The sequence below is a fragment of the Pleurodeles waltl genome, chromosome 7 (assembly GCF_031143425.1).
Source record: "Pleurodeles waltl isolate 20211129_DDA chromosome 7, aPleWal1.hap1.20221129, whole genome shotgun sequence".
Lineage (NCBI taxonomy): Eukaryota > Metazoa > Chordata > Amphibia > Caudata > Salamandridae > Pleurodeles > Pleurodeles waltl.
In genome coordinates this window covers 635,901,010-635,917,178 of record NC_090446.1, presented here as the reverse complement: position 1 = coordinate 635,917,178, position 16,169 = coordinate 635,901,010, and the positions used below count along the sequence as shown (strand labels likewise).

The 16,169-nt window shown below is 42.2% G+C and overlaps 1 protein-coding gene across 2 annotated transcripts in view; it reads left to right on the top strand.

Moving 5' to 3' along the window:
* Window positions 1-6,316, top strand: part of PPARGC1B (PPARG coactivator 1 beta) — a 140,937-nt gene extending 134,621 nt beyond the window's left edge. For both annotated transcript variants that reach the window (XM_069244610.1, XM_069244609.1), the window contains one exon: window positions 68-6,316. In XM_069244610.1, the coding sequence (XP_069100711.1) occupies window positions 68-174 (107 nt within the window). In that variant the 3' untranslated portion in view covers window positions 175-6,316. The remainder of the gene's footprint in view (window positions 1-67) is intronic.
* Window positions 6,317-16,169: the final 9,853 nt, after the last annotated feature.

Sequence of the window (16,169 nt, the reverse complement as noted above, 5' to 3'; positions counted from 1 at the left end):
GTGAGCTTATGACGAGCCATGGCACTTACTGTGTCTCACACAGCCTCTTTCATTTTCTCGCCCTCAGATTCAAACATGGAGGACATGTCCCCGTCGGCCGCCATGAAGAGCAAGTATGAGACCATGGACTTTGACAGCCTGTTGAAGGAGGCCCAGCGCAGCCTACAGCGATAATGGCCTTACACCCCCAGGAGCACCTCAATACCTCAGTCAAGGCACTTCGGAAATGTTTACGTTCTAAAAAAAACTAACTGAGTCTATTGGGGGTAGGGAGAACAGAAAGAGAAAGAACAAAGACTTGTATCCCTTTAAATTGATGTTTACATTGAGTAAAGCTGCTTCTGTTTGTGAGTCTCACCGGTGTTTGATGTCCCACTGCCACACTATAGCATTGTCGCTTCAGATTGGTTATTCTTGGTGTGCTTGTAGACATTGGCTCCTCCATGCCTGCTCCGGTCATTCTTCGCCCTTTACCTGCCCCGTCACGGAGTTCCAAATGTATTTTCCACTTGCCATTGCCATCTGTTGTGTGTAATAACAAAGATGTCAATTGTGTATAGAGATGGACTTATAAACTACTTTTTAATAGGAAAAAGAGAAGTTCTATCCTAAAGATGTATTTATTGTTAGCCTTGTACTGTGTGTTCCTGGTTCAATGTGTGTTTCCTTGGTTTAAAACTATGCATTGTAATGAGGTTTTTGCCAAAGAATAAATGACGTTCAATTAGCATACCAGAAGGGTACAAAAGTCACTTAAAGTAAGCTAAACCCTGGCACTAACTCCCAAAAGTCTTGATCAGAGAAGTAATAGATTGTAAAATTCACAGTGAGGTGAGCTGCCTTCAAGAATCGGTACATTCATTAACTAGCTAATAATAAGGAGCTTTTCTGGCATACAAGGCAGATAATGAAGTTTTACATCTAAACGGAGGATTATTTTTTGTTTCTTCAAAGATGTATGTTATTGCCATCTCGCTTACTAGGTCTTAGTGTAGCGACCTTAGACAGATAACTGACGGGCCTGTCTTTGTAGAGGTTCAACACACGTCGGTTTTCCTTCTGGAAAGTAACTTACTCAGAATAAGCCCAAAACAATCATCTCTATTTAAGTATAATTAGTAAATTGCTGATCTTGCAGATTATAGATACTTATAGGGGTGCGCAACCCTCTGGGTTATTTATTCTATCTGTGGGACACTGAGATAGCCCTTAAAACATACCAACATACACCTCTTTGGGCCCCGTCAGTTGGCTCCTCCCAAAAGTGTGTTGAAGGCCAGAATTTTGCTTTAGAGGGGTGTTCACTCCAACCCTTGTGTGTCATATAAATATTGTTTGCTACATTCAATGGACAGAACAGGTCTAGTCAGCAGAGTCATAGGTGACGAGCATAAGCAACTAAAGTTACAAACCTATACCTTGTCTTCAGTGCTTAATTTGTGTTGTTTTCCTGTGCTCTGCACTTGATTACAAGGGAATTAATGAATGACACTAGACCACATGGTGGCTCTGTCTAACTTGTGTACGGAGCACATCAGATTAACAATAAATTAACCATTAAAAATAATTCTGCAGCTTTAGGCCATTGTTACTGTTTTAATTGACCTGGAATTGTCCATACAGCAATGTTTATAGGAGTGTTATATTTGGTAGACCGCGATTATACTGGCATATGGAAGTGATGGCAGATCCAGTCGGTAGTGCAACCTACTGTGGATTCCTGAGCAAAACCATGGCCCTAACACTTCTTTACAAATTAAGCACCACTTATCTTCTGTGTGCAAACTGAGCAGCTTCCAATTCCAAGATGCGTTGGAGTGGATTATTCTGAAAAGGAAACAAGTGAGAGATAGGGTTTGAAGGGGCTGACAAAGGTGTACAAGCTTGCAGTCAAATGAAATATATTTCTCAAATTGTTGCTGCCATTATTAGTAAAAATGTCCGATTATGGCGCATCTGCCTTTCTACCTCTCTTTATGAAAGCAGGGAAGTTGGTGTTGAGGTGGCCCCGCACATGGAATACTCTTATTTGGAAATTAAGTCTTGCAATAAAGATGTCTTTTTCGCATAGTGCTATTTGTGGTTCTAGAGGGTCTCTTCTGCGGCTGGAAGCTGAAAATTGGTCGAGAACGCAAGATCAAGGTGCTCAAACATGTGAGATGGCGTTCTCTTCTCCTTAGTGGATTGGTGTTGTACTGCACAAATCCTTTGTGGATGTTTTGAAGAACCTTTTTCTGTCCAAATTGATTGTATGTGGCAATTAAACTGATTTCCATTAAGCACGTTAAAATAAATAGCGCCAATTAAGTAATGACTTGGAAGAGTTTTTTTGATAACAGCCTGCCATGGCCTGTACCAAGATGTTAGTCATCCATTTGTTCAACAGTGGTCACACATCAATGCTTTAACTTCTCCAGCTTATTTTTCCGTGGTTGAATTATATCAAGGACCACAGGAATTATGCAGCTCGTGAGAGACATTATGCCGCAATGGTGACTAAATTATCTGTCAAGAAAAGCTAAATTATGTGGCATAATTCAACACATCTTGTGACAGTACTATTTTAGTATTTTGGCACTTTTCCTCATGATAAAGTGTCTCGGAAAAGAGTCCACCTCGTTAGTACCTGCTTAATAACCAAATGCACCATCAGCAACTTAAGGATGACTACTGAACTTTTTCGAAGGGCCTTCCTCTACCTGGGAACAAATTTCCACATTTTAGTAACTTTTGATCTGTTTGAGATAGAATTTGTTTTTGTTAAAATCTACAGATTATTCAGCAGATGGATTGTGACGGGGCAGCTAATCCATAATTAGGCGCAAAGCCCCACGGCTGCAGAATCACATCATTCCATTGGCTCTGGTTATATCTGATCTGGGGTTATTGCTGAGGGAGCCTGGAAAAGAGAGCACTTCATTTAAGTAGTCCTCATTTCCACTACTGTATTTTACCTGCTTCTTACTGTCTTCTGGGGTTTAGAGAATATATTTGCCTTCTTTGCCTCCTGCCCTCGAAATCCGAGGAAAATATTTTTTTCAGCAATAATGCAAGAAATTTCCCCAGGCCTTTTGAGTCTCAGTTCTTGTCTTTGTCCTTCGTATTACATATGTCCAAGAGCTAGAAGCCATGAAGATTAGAATTCCATGATGCATTTGGTCACCATGGTAGCATAAAAGCCATATTCTCCATTGACCTGGCCAATGGAAAATTGTCTGCGATATCAGGATATTCCATAAGGATCCTGGCATCCAAACAGAAGGGAAGGAAAAAGGATTCCTGACATGCTTTGTTATGGACATGCGTTTTCCACATTCCATAGACCTCTACATGTTGCAGATCTTTGACAAAAGAGGACCTGTGGGATTTAGCCATAATGTATAGATAGGCAATAACAGCCTCAACAGCCTTAGAATAAGTTGGAGATATTTGTAGTTTTCCCAAAGAAGTAGTGTTTCTGACCCACTCTTAGTTCTGAGGAAGGATTGAGCGTCTGTCTTTGGCCAGGGCCTCATTGTAGCTCTGCCTTTGTTCCTTCTAAACAATGATGTTTACATGTGATTGCAATAGAGCTTTACTGTAGAATGTATAAACCATGACGCCCCTAGGGTGGAACTGTACTATTCTGTGCCGTGCTTACGTTCAGAAAAAAAAACATGCTTGAAGCAGCAACTAGATGTTTTATTGCATCTCCCTGGCATAATGTAAAATCCATTGGCTAATTGGCTCTGGTTCTAGACAAAAATAAGAAATGTTTATGATGGGCACGCTGCTGTTGGTGTTGTACAAAACTGTTTCCCTCCATCAACTTCGGGTGATCATCAACCTTTGACCCAACATGTTTCTGCTGACTCTATTTTTAAGTTCTATAGAACTTAAACTGGATTCCACTTGCTGCAATGATGGGCAATATCATAAAATGTATCCGACGTCAGCTGGACCGTGCCATGATTCAAGCCAGAACTACTGGGGCAGGATGCAATAAGAGCTTACTTTGTGTTTATGTGTGCATTTCCTGAGGCCTTTAGATTATCATTTTGAAAGAACATTCACAGGCACTTATGCAAACGTGAGAAGACTCATTAGAAACGCACAGTTATCCAGAGCAGTGGGGTAACCACCCCTGCTGCTTCTAGCTAACCACCAGACAGGTGACTGGTCTGGACCTTCGATCATAGAGCAGGCTACTTTCGGCCTGGGAAGAGTGAATGCACAGCGAATGCTTGTTATTAGCAACTGGTTATACCCACGGGTTTGCTACGAAGGCATGTTAAAATTGGGAATCGAAGCCCACCACGACCAGAACATGTACATGGCAAATTGTTTTGGTGGAAAGAACCCACCTGGTGATGGTGTGATGGAAAAAACAGCCAGAGGCACTTAACCCGTTATTGTAAAACACATAAAGTGAAGAAAAACAAAAAAGAAGCCATTACGTATAGGAGGGGTGGGTTGAAGTGAGAGTAGGGGTTCTGGGTGAAGGAAACCCTATTTTTGGATCAACCCAATGTTTGTGTCCCAAGGGTGTTAAATGATGGTCCACTGAATCAACACCGTCCCTTCATGTCAGTGTGGTTCCTTGCAGAGGAGTAAACCCCCCCAAGTAGTGTTAATGTTTTGAATGTTCTGTATTAAAAGTTTAAGATGTAATGAACAGGTAGTCGAAGGAGATGAGACTAGAGCATTGGAACGTTTTCCTTTTGTACTGTAGGGTAGAAGGTGCTCCTGCACAGACTTTGTTAGCTTCCATGGGAGCCGCTACAGCTCAGTCCGTTCGACAAAGCAGCAACAGTAGCCCATTCCTATGGTGTGTGTGTGTGTACTTATTTTTCAATCTGGTTGTTCTCCTTCCACCATATGGAGTTCCCTTACTTTGCTGAAGCCAAGCACAGACTCAACGTAGAGGTTGTAAGTCCAGATACTACCCATCTGTGATTTTCAGAATGTCCTCTGGACATCACGCCGCTCCGCTTCCATTTGGAAGGAAGTGTCCATTAAAATAGGAGGGGATGTCTTAGACATTGCAATCTAAGATGAACCAGAAGAGATGCCACTCACATTCCAGCAGAGTGGTTGCTCTGGAAAATGGAGCCAGAAGGAACAGTAAAGGTTGTTGGCGGAGTTTCACATCAGAAGGTTGTTTCTTTACAGTTAGGTGGTAAATGCATTGATTTATTTTCAGCACAGATATTCAGTGCAAAATAGCTAACTGGCTACAAGAGCCTGTGAATGGATACCAAGGACTGTATTTATTTTTGGAACACTGACCGATCTTAAAACAATGTATAATCTCTAGTGTTGTACCTGGCTTCCAACTCTATAGGGCTAGGTACTCCACAATTTAGGAAATGTCCCTTAGGATTACTTTGTGCAGCACACCTCCCCACCCCGTCCACCAATGTGTATTTATGAACTGCTTACTGTGGCTTAGCAGTGCACACTTTCCTGCTGAAGTGCATCTTGGTAAATGCAGTGGGCACCTTCCCTGGTTTTGCTGTCCAGCAAATTTCAGACCCACTGGAAACATGGGTTTTCACCAAACTGTCTCCAGAGCAAAAGTTTAACATGTAGCCTTGTTTTTGTTTTGGAAGGAGAGAACGGCTAGAACAGGCCTTATTTAAGAGAGGTTTTAAGGGGCATTACGATTGCAGAAAATATCTGAAAATAGGGGTGCGGGAGGTTTGTGTGCATATAGTGTGTGTGCGTGTGTGACCCGATGTACTTCTGGGGCGAAAAGGTGTGGAAATTTCACAAGGATGGGGGGAGTACTTCCTCCACTTTATTTATAAGTAGGCTCATTTCTACTTTTTCTTTTTTTAAGAAACACTGCTTATAGTTGATTTTACTGATTAATTGAAAACATTATTTTTTTAATTGGTAGAGGTTTTTTTACAGACATAATATTTCACTTTTACATTTTGTTCCCTTATTTATGTAAAGTGCTTTTAACCAACTCTGGCACAAATTCCTATGCCTTCATCCGTTTGTTAAACTTTTATTTCCTCTGTGTGATTTCACAAATTACCTTATAAAGGAAATTGTTTTTTTAAAAAATTCTACATGATTGATTTTTGTAGCTTTGTAGGTAATTTAACCAAAATGATATCTTGTCCAGAAAGTTATAAAGTTTGTATTTTAAATTCTGTATTTTATTGTCATGGATTGTTTCTCCTTGCCCCCACAATATCTTCCTTCTCCTGTGCCTCAGGAGGTTCTTGTTTACATCTCAAAGACTGTATGTAGAATTTCTCTACTCATGTTCTGTAAATAGTTACTGTGATCTTGCAGACAAATAAAATTATTACATCTATGCGCACATGTTTACAGCAAGTGAAAGATTCTTGTTTCCCAGTTGAGGAAATTTGCCACACCATATTCCACATGCAATTTAATCAACTGTCCATCCGGAAATTGTAAAAATAATTAACAAAAACTCTTTTCCTTTTTAATTCATACATTTAGTTGTTTTAGTCACATTATTGCTATCATATAAAATTTCAATCCATTCTCATAGACCAATCAAGAAAACAACTTCAGCACAACAAACAAGTAACTGCCCCGGACCTCAGTTGTATTAAGTGTTCAGCATTAAGAGTACACTGTTTAATATGTTCTTTTTTCAGATTTAATTGTGATTTCATCATACAACAAACATTGCCAGTAATATCGATATACAGCAAACATTGACAAAGTCAATAAGTTTGCATGATTTGCCAGACTTTCAACTTTGTCAGCTCTTCTTTTGCTTTGTCATGGTTTTGGCTAACCTTTATTGTTTGGGAAGCTCCAAAGGAGCCAAAAGGAAATCTATTTTTGGTTTTAAAAAGCGCACACTGCTATAGTAGTTTCTGGCACTGAAGGGAACTACTTTGTGGATGCGTTCCTTGTGAAAGGTTCGAATTCATCTCTCACAGTGAAGTTATTTAATGGCTGACGACAGCTGACCCAGCTGTATCCTGTAGTGGCTGGAAGAAAATGTGAATTGCACAATGAGATACATATGGATGAAGAGGTCTTGCTGAAACCTATTATAGATGAGTACAGTACACATATTATTTTGATAAAATCCGAAGGTCTTCGCTAACTCTGGAACGAAAAAGTTGAACACTATTTCTGATACAAAATCCCTAAAGGTTCTAGAAGCGCTCAAGTAACTCATCATGCTAACATAACAGAGAAAGGTATTCCTCTCCGAATAGTTCTAGCTTTAATGTGCTAATGCATGCAACTGTAATTGTGCATGTCTGTCTCCATGCAGTACCACATAAAACCAGACCTTTTGTGTATGCCAGTGTTACATTCCAAAACGCCAGGTGCAGTGAGAAACATTGTTTTCTATATACAGGATAGCTATGAGATAAAGACCCGAAAAGTGTGCATTGGTTCGTAAAATAGCCAGTAGCATGTGCTGAGAGAGAAATACTTCTCAGTGTGGAGACAAAACCCACTTTATACTTGAAAGAATTGATACCAGTAGCTGTAAAAAGACGGTGGTAAAAAAACCTTTAGAAAGTAAGCCTAAATTTACAGTGTTCATAAAACTTGCTTTCCCTGAGAAAGAGTAGCCTGAGCTAAAAATCACTAGATTCACTATATCACTATATCACTAGAATCACTTTTTTAGGGGCAATAGAAAATCCCCCATTGTCAAGAGAACTTACAAATTCTCTCGAGAATCCACGAGTTGAATGTTCTTCATCCTAGGGATGGTATCATAGAAGAAAATCAGCACGTACATTCCCGTCCAGATCTATTTTCCTCAAGCAATTGCCATAGTTTAGAAAAACATGTATGGTAACTTCACTTCAATATAAAAAAATAGTGTCGGGCCTATCCCTGTGTGCTATCTGACATGCTAAACAAGCACTCTCTGGCCACATTCACAGATAAAAGCATTCCTTAATAGTAGTGAAAGCAATGTAAAATACTAGACTTGAATATAGGCCTCTGAGAATAAATTTCAAAAGCTTGCCACATGTCACCATTTTCTATCTGGATAACAACATAAAACATTTCTCATGGTATTTCTAACCACAGATTCCTCACCTTTGAATATTCCATAGGCACCGGACTGCTTTTTTCAGCAGTGCTCCTGTATGTCGCTTGGTGGCTCCCTGGTGCTCTGCATTGGCTCCATAGCACCCCAGAAGTGGCAGTTGAGATGCCTAAAGCCCACCCCTTCATGCTGCTGTCAGTTCTTCATTTTCTGTGTCTTTTGCTGCAGAACTAGACCTCTGCTCCCATAACAACTTCTAAAATCTGTTCCAGTGTGCTACATATTTCAAACCGTACTGTGACTGCAGGAAACAGATGTTGGTAATTAACACACAAGGGGTGTCTCTTTGGTGTATGGGCTCAGGCCTTGACTTGAAGTTTTATGGGAAGTGTCCCTTCCTGCACCCAAAGATGACCAAGGACCCGGTGGTAAACTTGTGTGTCACCAAACATCAGAAGAAGTTGTGGTCTTCATGTAAAAACGTCTCCCACACCAAGTTGCCGGAGTCACGCCCGCGAGCAGTCAGCAGTGACCCTGTGTCTCCACAAGGGCGTACATGCCAGTGAAAGCTCCATTATCTTTTTGACTCTGAATAAGGGCACTCCAGGTTGGGAATGTTGATTGTGGGGATGGAGATGGTTATGACCTCCCGTGCTACACAGATGACAACTTTTACATGGACTTACAAGAGGCCAGTGGATTGCAACTTCCCCCGAGGCAAGGTTTGACTTGTCATTGGGCAACCAATAGAAGAATGTGTCTCCTTTGCAACGGTAGTCTGGCAGACTGCTAAGGTCCTTTATTTATACTTTTCTTCAGTCCCGACCGAAATGAACATTCCTACAGAAAGTTTACAGCCTCGGACAGCCACACCATGGTCTTTGCTCCCTTTTAATGAGAACCTTACTGATAACTTTGATAGGCACCTGGTCAAATCTTGTTCCTGCTCATTAGTGCATAGACAGAGGTGTCAGAGGCCAGCTTCTGGCAATCTGACTTTCTTACTAACATCCCAGCTGGAGAGCCTTGTGGTTCAGGTTTCAACCAATCCCAATTCATTCCTACGACTCCTCCGGATAGAGAGTCCAAGAGGATTGAGGCTTTTGGTACATGTATGATTTCTTCTGCAGTCTAGAATTATAGTCAGTTTTTTCTGTTTGCCTATTGGGTCACTACACGCATGTCCTGTGGTACATGGCCAGTGAGATCATGCCGACGGTCCTGGAAGACCTTAGGGCCTTTCTGACTCAGAAAATTCATGATGGACAGGATATGGCCAAATATGTTATCCTTTCTAACCTAGATACTACTAATTGCCAGGGGAGGGCAGTCTGCACATGTTTTGTGCTTCTCTGGCATGCATCACAAGATTTTCAGTGATGTACAAGCCTCTCATGGATATGCCTTTTGATGACTCACACTTTTTTGGTGAAATGTCAGATTCAGTGTTTGAGCGCTTTAAGTAGAGTAGAGCCAAAGTGCGCTCCCTGGATATTTCAAGCAGTTTCCACACCAATTCATACATTTCAGAGGCTAGTCTAGAGGGTTGGTTTATAGACTAATACAGTCTCCACCACCAGTGCAGCAGTCACTCTGTTCAAGGCCGTGGGCATGGGTCTGGAGTGCATGCCAGTAGCGGAGCCGGTCCTCACATTTGCCCTCCCCTGTGCCACTGTAGCAGCAGCCACCAAACTACTTTAGTTTGTCTTTAGTGGCTCATTACAATACAGTGGCGGGCAGGATTTAACACTCCGTAGTGGTCATCCATCAAGACTGACAGGTGGATCTTACAAATCGCTCAGCATAGTTATGCCCTATATTCTCTGTTTGCCCTGCCAAGCATACCCCCACAGAGAGAGATTTTCTGAAGGGCACCTGTCTATTTTTCTGCAGGAAGATACTCTTTAAGGGTGCTATAGAGTGTGCACCAGACTTGGATAGAGGAGAGAGTTGTTACTCTTGTTATATCCTTGTGCTCAAGTTGGATGGCGTTTCCCACCTCTTTGGACCTTCAGCCACTTAATGCCTTCCTGCTGAAGGACATGTTGAAAATGGTCACAGTGGCTCAGATCCTGCTTCCTTGGAAGCCAGCAACTGCATGGTGTCCCCGGACCTTCTTGATGTATATTGTCACATATCCAACCTGCACCCTGATAGACTTTATCTGCAGTTAAAGGTAGGTCAGGGACATTTTCACCATGCTCGGTTCCCTTTTGGCCTCACTAGCAACTCTCGAATGTTTACCAAAGTGATGGCAGTGGTCATGGCCCATCTTTGGTGGCTGAGAATACCGGTCTTCTGTTACCTTGGCAACTAGCTGTTGAAGTCGGGCTCAACGCAGTTGGTCCTAGACCACCTCCAGATCACAGCAAACCTCTTGACATCTCTGGTGTTCCCTATCAACAAAAAAAAGTTGCACCTGATTCTCTTGCAGACTCCCATTCATTGCAGCTATCTTTAACACAGCTCAGTTCCTGTACTTCCCTCCATCGCAACAAGCCCTGGGTATTCGGGCAAAGGCCCAGATGTTTCAGCTTCTGTCCTGGTTCACACTGATTACAGCTCTAAGGCATCTTGTCCTTCTAGTCTCCTTCATCCTACTTATCAGCTGTGCCAAGTCACACATGCAGGTTTTGTAATGGAATCTAAAGTTCCACTGTGCCAAGCATCAAGGAAATATGAGGAGGAGACAGCTCACTACCTGCAGTGGTGGCTGCCTGAACTAAATTGGTCAAGTGGCTGGCCCCTCTCTTCCTCAGCCAGAACTGGCAGTGGTGACAGACATGTCCCCTACTAGGTTAGAGAGACCTTGTTTTGCATAACATTCATCTGGTTCTGAGGGCCTTCCTGCCCTGCACTAGGGAAAGGCTGATGCAGGTTCTCATGGAAACCCCACTCCCACCATTTGGTATTGCAAGAAACCCGACCTAAGTTCCCAGTTTGCGAACCACCTGGCAGGGTCTCCGAACGTTGAAGAGGACAAGTTGAGCACTGGGTGCCTATCGGATCACAACTGTGGTCTGCATCCAAGGTGGTGCAGGAAGTCTTCCAACAGAGGGAAGACCCTGCCTGGGTCTTTGGCCCACTGTTGAGAATGTACAATGTTGAAAGATTGGTGTTGTGGAACTTCTGCAAGTATACTTATTAAGCCATGCATTCCTACTGGAATGGAACACAGGACTCCTGTATGCCTTCCGGCCCCTGCCTTGGGTTCTGAAAAAGATCAAGAACGGCTGGGTCCAGGTCATTCTAGTAGCTCTGCATTGGGCTAGGAGAATGTGGTAACTGGTACTTGGCAAGAGCCTCTGTCTTCCGATCAGGCTACCGCTTCAGGAGGATCTTCTATTGCACCAGGGTGGAGTCTTTTATGAAAATCTGCTCAACCTGCACACTTGGAGATTGAGTGTTGGTAAGTGACTGTTTAACCTTCTGTCTTAAGTGGTGGATGACATCTTTGCTCTCAAGCAGCTTTCCACAAAATTCATTTATGCCTGGCACAAGGACAACATTTGTGGCTTGGTACGGGCTCATAAGGTTGACCCTTACAAGCAAATCGATCTGTCTGATGTGTTTGTTTACTGTTGTAAAGATAACGTTGTTTGTGTCGGCCTTTTCAACCTTTCTGTGCTTAGCAGCTTAACCTGATTTGTACCAAAGGTATGATCACATATATTACATAGTTTAATGAGATTTGTTATCGATTTTGCCCATATGTTCCTTCCAAAACCAATGCCACAGTGAGACCATAGCTTGGTCTTAACGTTTCTCATGTGTATTCCCTTTGAGCCAGTGAATAGTTGCACACTCATCTCCTGACTATCAATACTGTCTTCCTCATCATGATTACCTTCGATCGTCACTAGAGTGAACTCTATGTACTTTCGGTGCAACTTTCACACATCTCTGGGCAAGTTGGTGCTGAGAACTTGAGTGGTGTTCTTGCCAAAACTCATGTCTCCCTTTCACATTGCACTGAAATATACAAAAAAGGGATTGATAAACAGCTACTGGTAATTTCTCATGGCCACATCCTAGTCCACTGATATTTTGCACACCATGCCGCCTCAGTTTGGACACAGCCATATGCAAATCACTCTGTACCCTGCTCCATTGGGAACAGATTGGCCTGAATTTCCAGACCCTCCCCGAACTGGAACTTAAACACCACAGGACCCATTTTACACATATTAGGACTCATCAGCTGAGTATAGCTTGGTTCCAGTTGCACTGTGTGTTGTGACCCACGTCTGGGCATACCAGTCACACTGATTTATACAAAAACGTGACGAATTGAATGTTTGAAGTAATCTCAGCCTCTGGTAATTACTCAGGGCCATATTCCAGTCCATGGTATGTTCAGGGCTGAACTCCCAAAGTAACTGAAGTAGCCTGAGCTCACTCCCCTGGTAACTATGGTACCGACCAAAGAGGCTTAACTTAGGGCAAAGTGTAAAGTATTCACGCAGTACCAAAATAGTCAAAATGCACAAGAATAAAAATCTCAAACCAAATTAGAAAATTAGAGTAGAATCGACTAAAACATAATGACACACAAATAACAAAAGACCAATAAGAGAACCAGAGATATGGATTTTTACGTTTTTAATTAGGGATAGCACCAAAAAGTACAAAGTGGCAAAAATAGCTAATGTTCTTTATAGAGTGAGACCTAGGTACAATTTGACTCTGACCACGATGGAGCATGGGTCGGATACACCAACCAGGTTCATCCTAGTGGAAGATTTTTCCTTTTGACTTTAGTCCTTTAAGTGCCACTCCACCTTATAGTACACTACTGAAGTCCTCCACAGCCACACGGGAGGCACTTAGAATCTTACAGGGTGTCAGGCAGAGGCCAACATCGGGGTCTAGTCAGGTGCAGTTGCCACTGGTCAGCTGGGCAGAATCAGGAAGGCCTCTTGTAGCTTGGTATATCCCTGTAGCTATAACAGGAGGTCAGCATTATGAGCCTTGATGTCCACATCTTTTACCTGGTTACAAGGGGGAGCATGTCCAGTCCTTCAGGGCTCCTCTTAAATCGCAAACAACAGGTCCAGTTCTCTTCTGTTCTGTTCTTTTTGAGGTCCAGGAGTGTTATGAAGTGGGTGCCTAGTAGTGCCACCTGTATGCCTGGCTCTTGATAGTGGGTTGGAATGAGTCCCAGACACACCCTAACCAATGGGGTAGAAGTTTCCAGGGCCAACCCTACCCACTTTGGGTATTTTTAAGATGGTAAAAGTGTTCATCCACTCTCAACATGGGCTCTGAATGCTGGGTAAGTATGTTTGGGGGTGGACTGTTGTATTCGCAGAGTCCTCCTAAATCTAACACAAAAATCCAATTTAAGGCAGCCACTGTACCCCAATTAAACCCACAGACAGAAGTCTTGGAGGACAAAAGTAATATTTTTTGTAACTGTAAAGAGGATAAACAGTAGTTGTCTTGCAAGTGTTAGTTGTAAATTCCAACAGACTTGCCAAGCAGGATTTGACACTAAAATGTCATAAAGTTGCCCTCACCCATCATATTCTCTGAGGTTAAGAGGAGCCATCTCTTTCTATTCAGGTCAACCAGCAAATCAATGACCTCTTGTGTAGTTCCTGGGAGGAGTTTCACACATCATTCACACCTATTAAAATGCTAATCACTGGCTGGGTGGAAGTTGGGGAACAAATGTGAATTAGCCTCTGAGAAATTGGAGAGCAAGTGCGAATTAACACCCAGGAACTTCAGGCAAGAAAAAGATAACTTTTAAAAGTATATTTTCCTTAATATTTCTTAATGATTTTACCTCACCATTGAATTGGATTTTCAATAACTTTATTTTGTTTTATTTTGTAATTATTTTTCTAGCTAGTCCCTTTCTCATGTTACAAGATTAGTATTCTAATCTGCATCTCTGGTTTCCTCCATAGGAAAGCAATGCAGTGAAACAGAGCGTTGGGTGTTTGTCACTGTAGAGGTGTGTCAACAGTACATTTCCTACATGTCCTACTTTTAAATACCATACACCATACCTTGTGGACTGCAAGGCCTGCATAGGGATGACTTATTAATGTTTGAAAGGGAGGTGAAATGGGAATGACACTTATAATTGCAGTTTTTGTACTCCTACAGTCAGGCTGCAGTGGTAGGCCTGAAGCCATGTGTTGCACTGACATTGTAGTGGCTGGCACAATAGGTGCTGGAGTCCACCAGCAACATGTAACTAGGAGGCCCTGCGTACAGTTTCTCACTTCTACTAGTAACTTATAGGTAAGTTAAATATGGAAATTAGGAGTATACCAATTTCATCATGTTGAAAGAAGTTCTACAACCAGTCAAAACAGTTGAGGCAAAAATCTGGAGTGATATAACCCAAAATATGTCTGTTTCCTATAGTCACATCATTGACTATCGGGTTTAGCTTTCTTCAGAAATGGAAAGTGAGCAATCCATATTCCAGTTCTTTACTGGCTGATACCAAATCAAGGATACTTGTATTTCTGCCCATCACAAACCTTTGTTTTTTTGTATGCTTAGGTGTGGTAGGTACAGGGGCTGTCTTGTCGCTTGCAGGGGCCCAGGCCATATTTTCACCCACTTTGTCAACCTGTCATCTGTTAGTGTGACAAGTACATCTGTAATTACCTGACTGAAACTTCGGCTGCTATTGGGGTCCTCCTGAAGTTTGACTTACCCAGAGAGGGGTAGACAACAAAAGATTTTGGGATTAATATAGGTCTTCCAGAAGGCTAGATGTGCAGATACCTACTGCAAAATCTGGGAGGATCTCAGAGTATGATTCACTTGTATGTGTCTGATAAACTTCACATTGGGTGAAGTGGGGGAGATTAGGACCACAAATTCACAATCGTGATAGCCCCAACAATTCCTTGCACAAATAATTGACCATTCCTGCAAAATAAACATAAAAAAAACAATTCTAATAGAGAGATATGAACAAGCTACTTGTTACTATGCCTAGAAGAAAGAATAGTTGGTTAGGCATATAAATGCACTAACATGATATTCCCTGTGAACTGCTCATTTCACAACCCAGGGTGTACTCTGTGCCTGTTGGCGTTGCGATCACACTGATTAATTTAGTCAAGATGCTCAAAAGGGGATCTCTGGTGTGCAATACTGCATTGTTCCAAAACTTTATTAAGAAGATAGACAAGGAGTCCGATTGGAGAAAGGACTATTTAAGCATTGCAACACATTTGTGTTTTTAATTGTGAGCTGTATAAATGGCTGATGCTATGGAGGAGAATTATTAATAGGGTAATTTGAAACACTTAATTGCTTAAGTGGCCTGTTCCTGCCCATGATCTGAATCCGGATGATTTGGCCATATACTGGTGCTATTTGCCCCTTGATGATTGGCAGATGTTCTCAGGCCTGTGGTGACCGATTCCCTAACCCAGGCTTCCTTTAGCCTTCAGTCTTGGAGAGCCTGACTCCAGTACCACTAGTTCCACCTGCTCTCTGCTAACTCCTACTCTGGCTGTACGATCTTTCGCTGGTTCTCCTTCCCCCCCACCTCAGTCTTACTAACCTTGCCTCCCAAGACTTTCAGCCTGGGCAGCCAATAAAATGTTAGAGAGGCCAAGAGGATCTTCCTATGCCAACTTTCCTGACACTATTACTTGGTGGTCCCATGGCAGATGGACTGCCAGGTCAAGGGTTATCATCAGCAGAAACAGTTGAAGCTCCCTTCATGGTAGCTGAGTGGATGCCCACTCCTACATGTTGGGAACTGCAAGTTTTGCAGAGCGGAAGGCCATCGCTTTATGGCACATCGTGCTCTCCACAATCCCTAAATAAGGCCCAATATAAACCGCCATACCATGTTTGGTGCAGAATCCAAATCTCAAGCACTTCACTCAGTCCCTCTGTTATCGGTCAAACTTATACCAACACCTTGTTCATTTGTGTACTCTGAAAGGGTGCAGAGAAACTCAAATCTGGATATGAATTGCTTTATAAGTGATACATTACATTACAATCGATTGGAGCCTAGCCAGTATGGGGCAAGTTCTATTATTTTATTTTTTTAATTATTTTATTGTTTGGCTTGTTAGGTTTTAGAGGTGCACAACACTTTTGGCTCTTACGACCACCCGCTGCTCATCATCCCTGAAACACAACCTCACATCTGGTCAGCAATGCTACGTGATTCTTGCGAGAT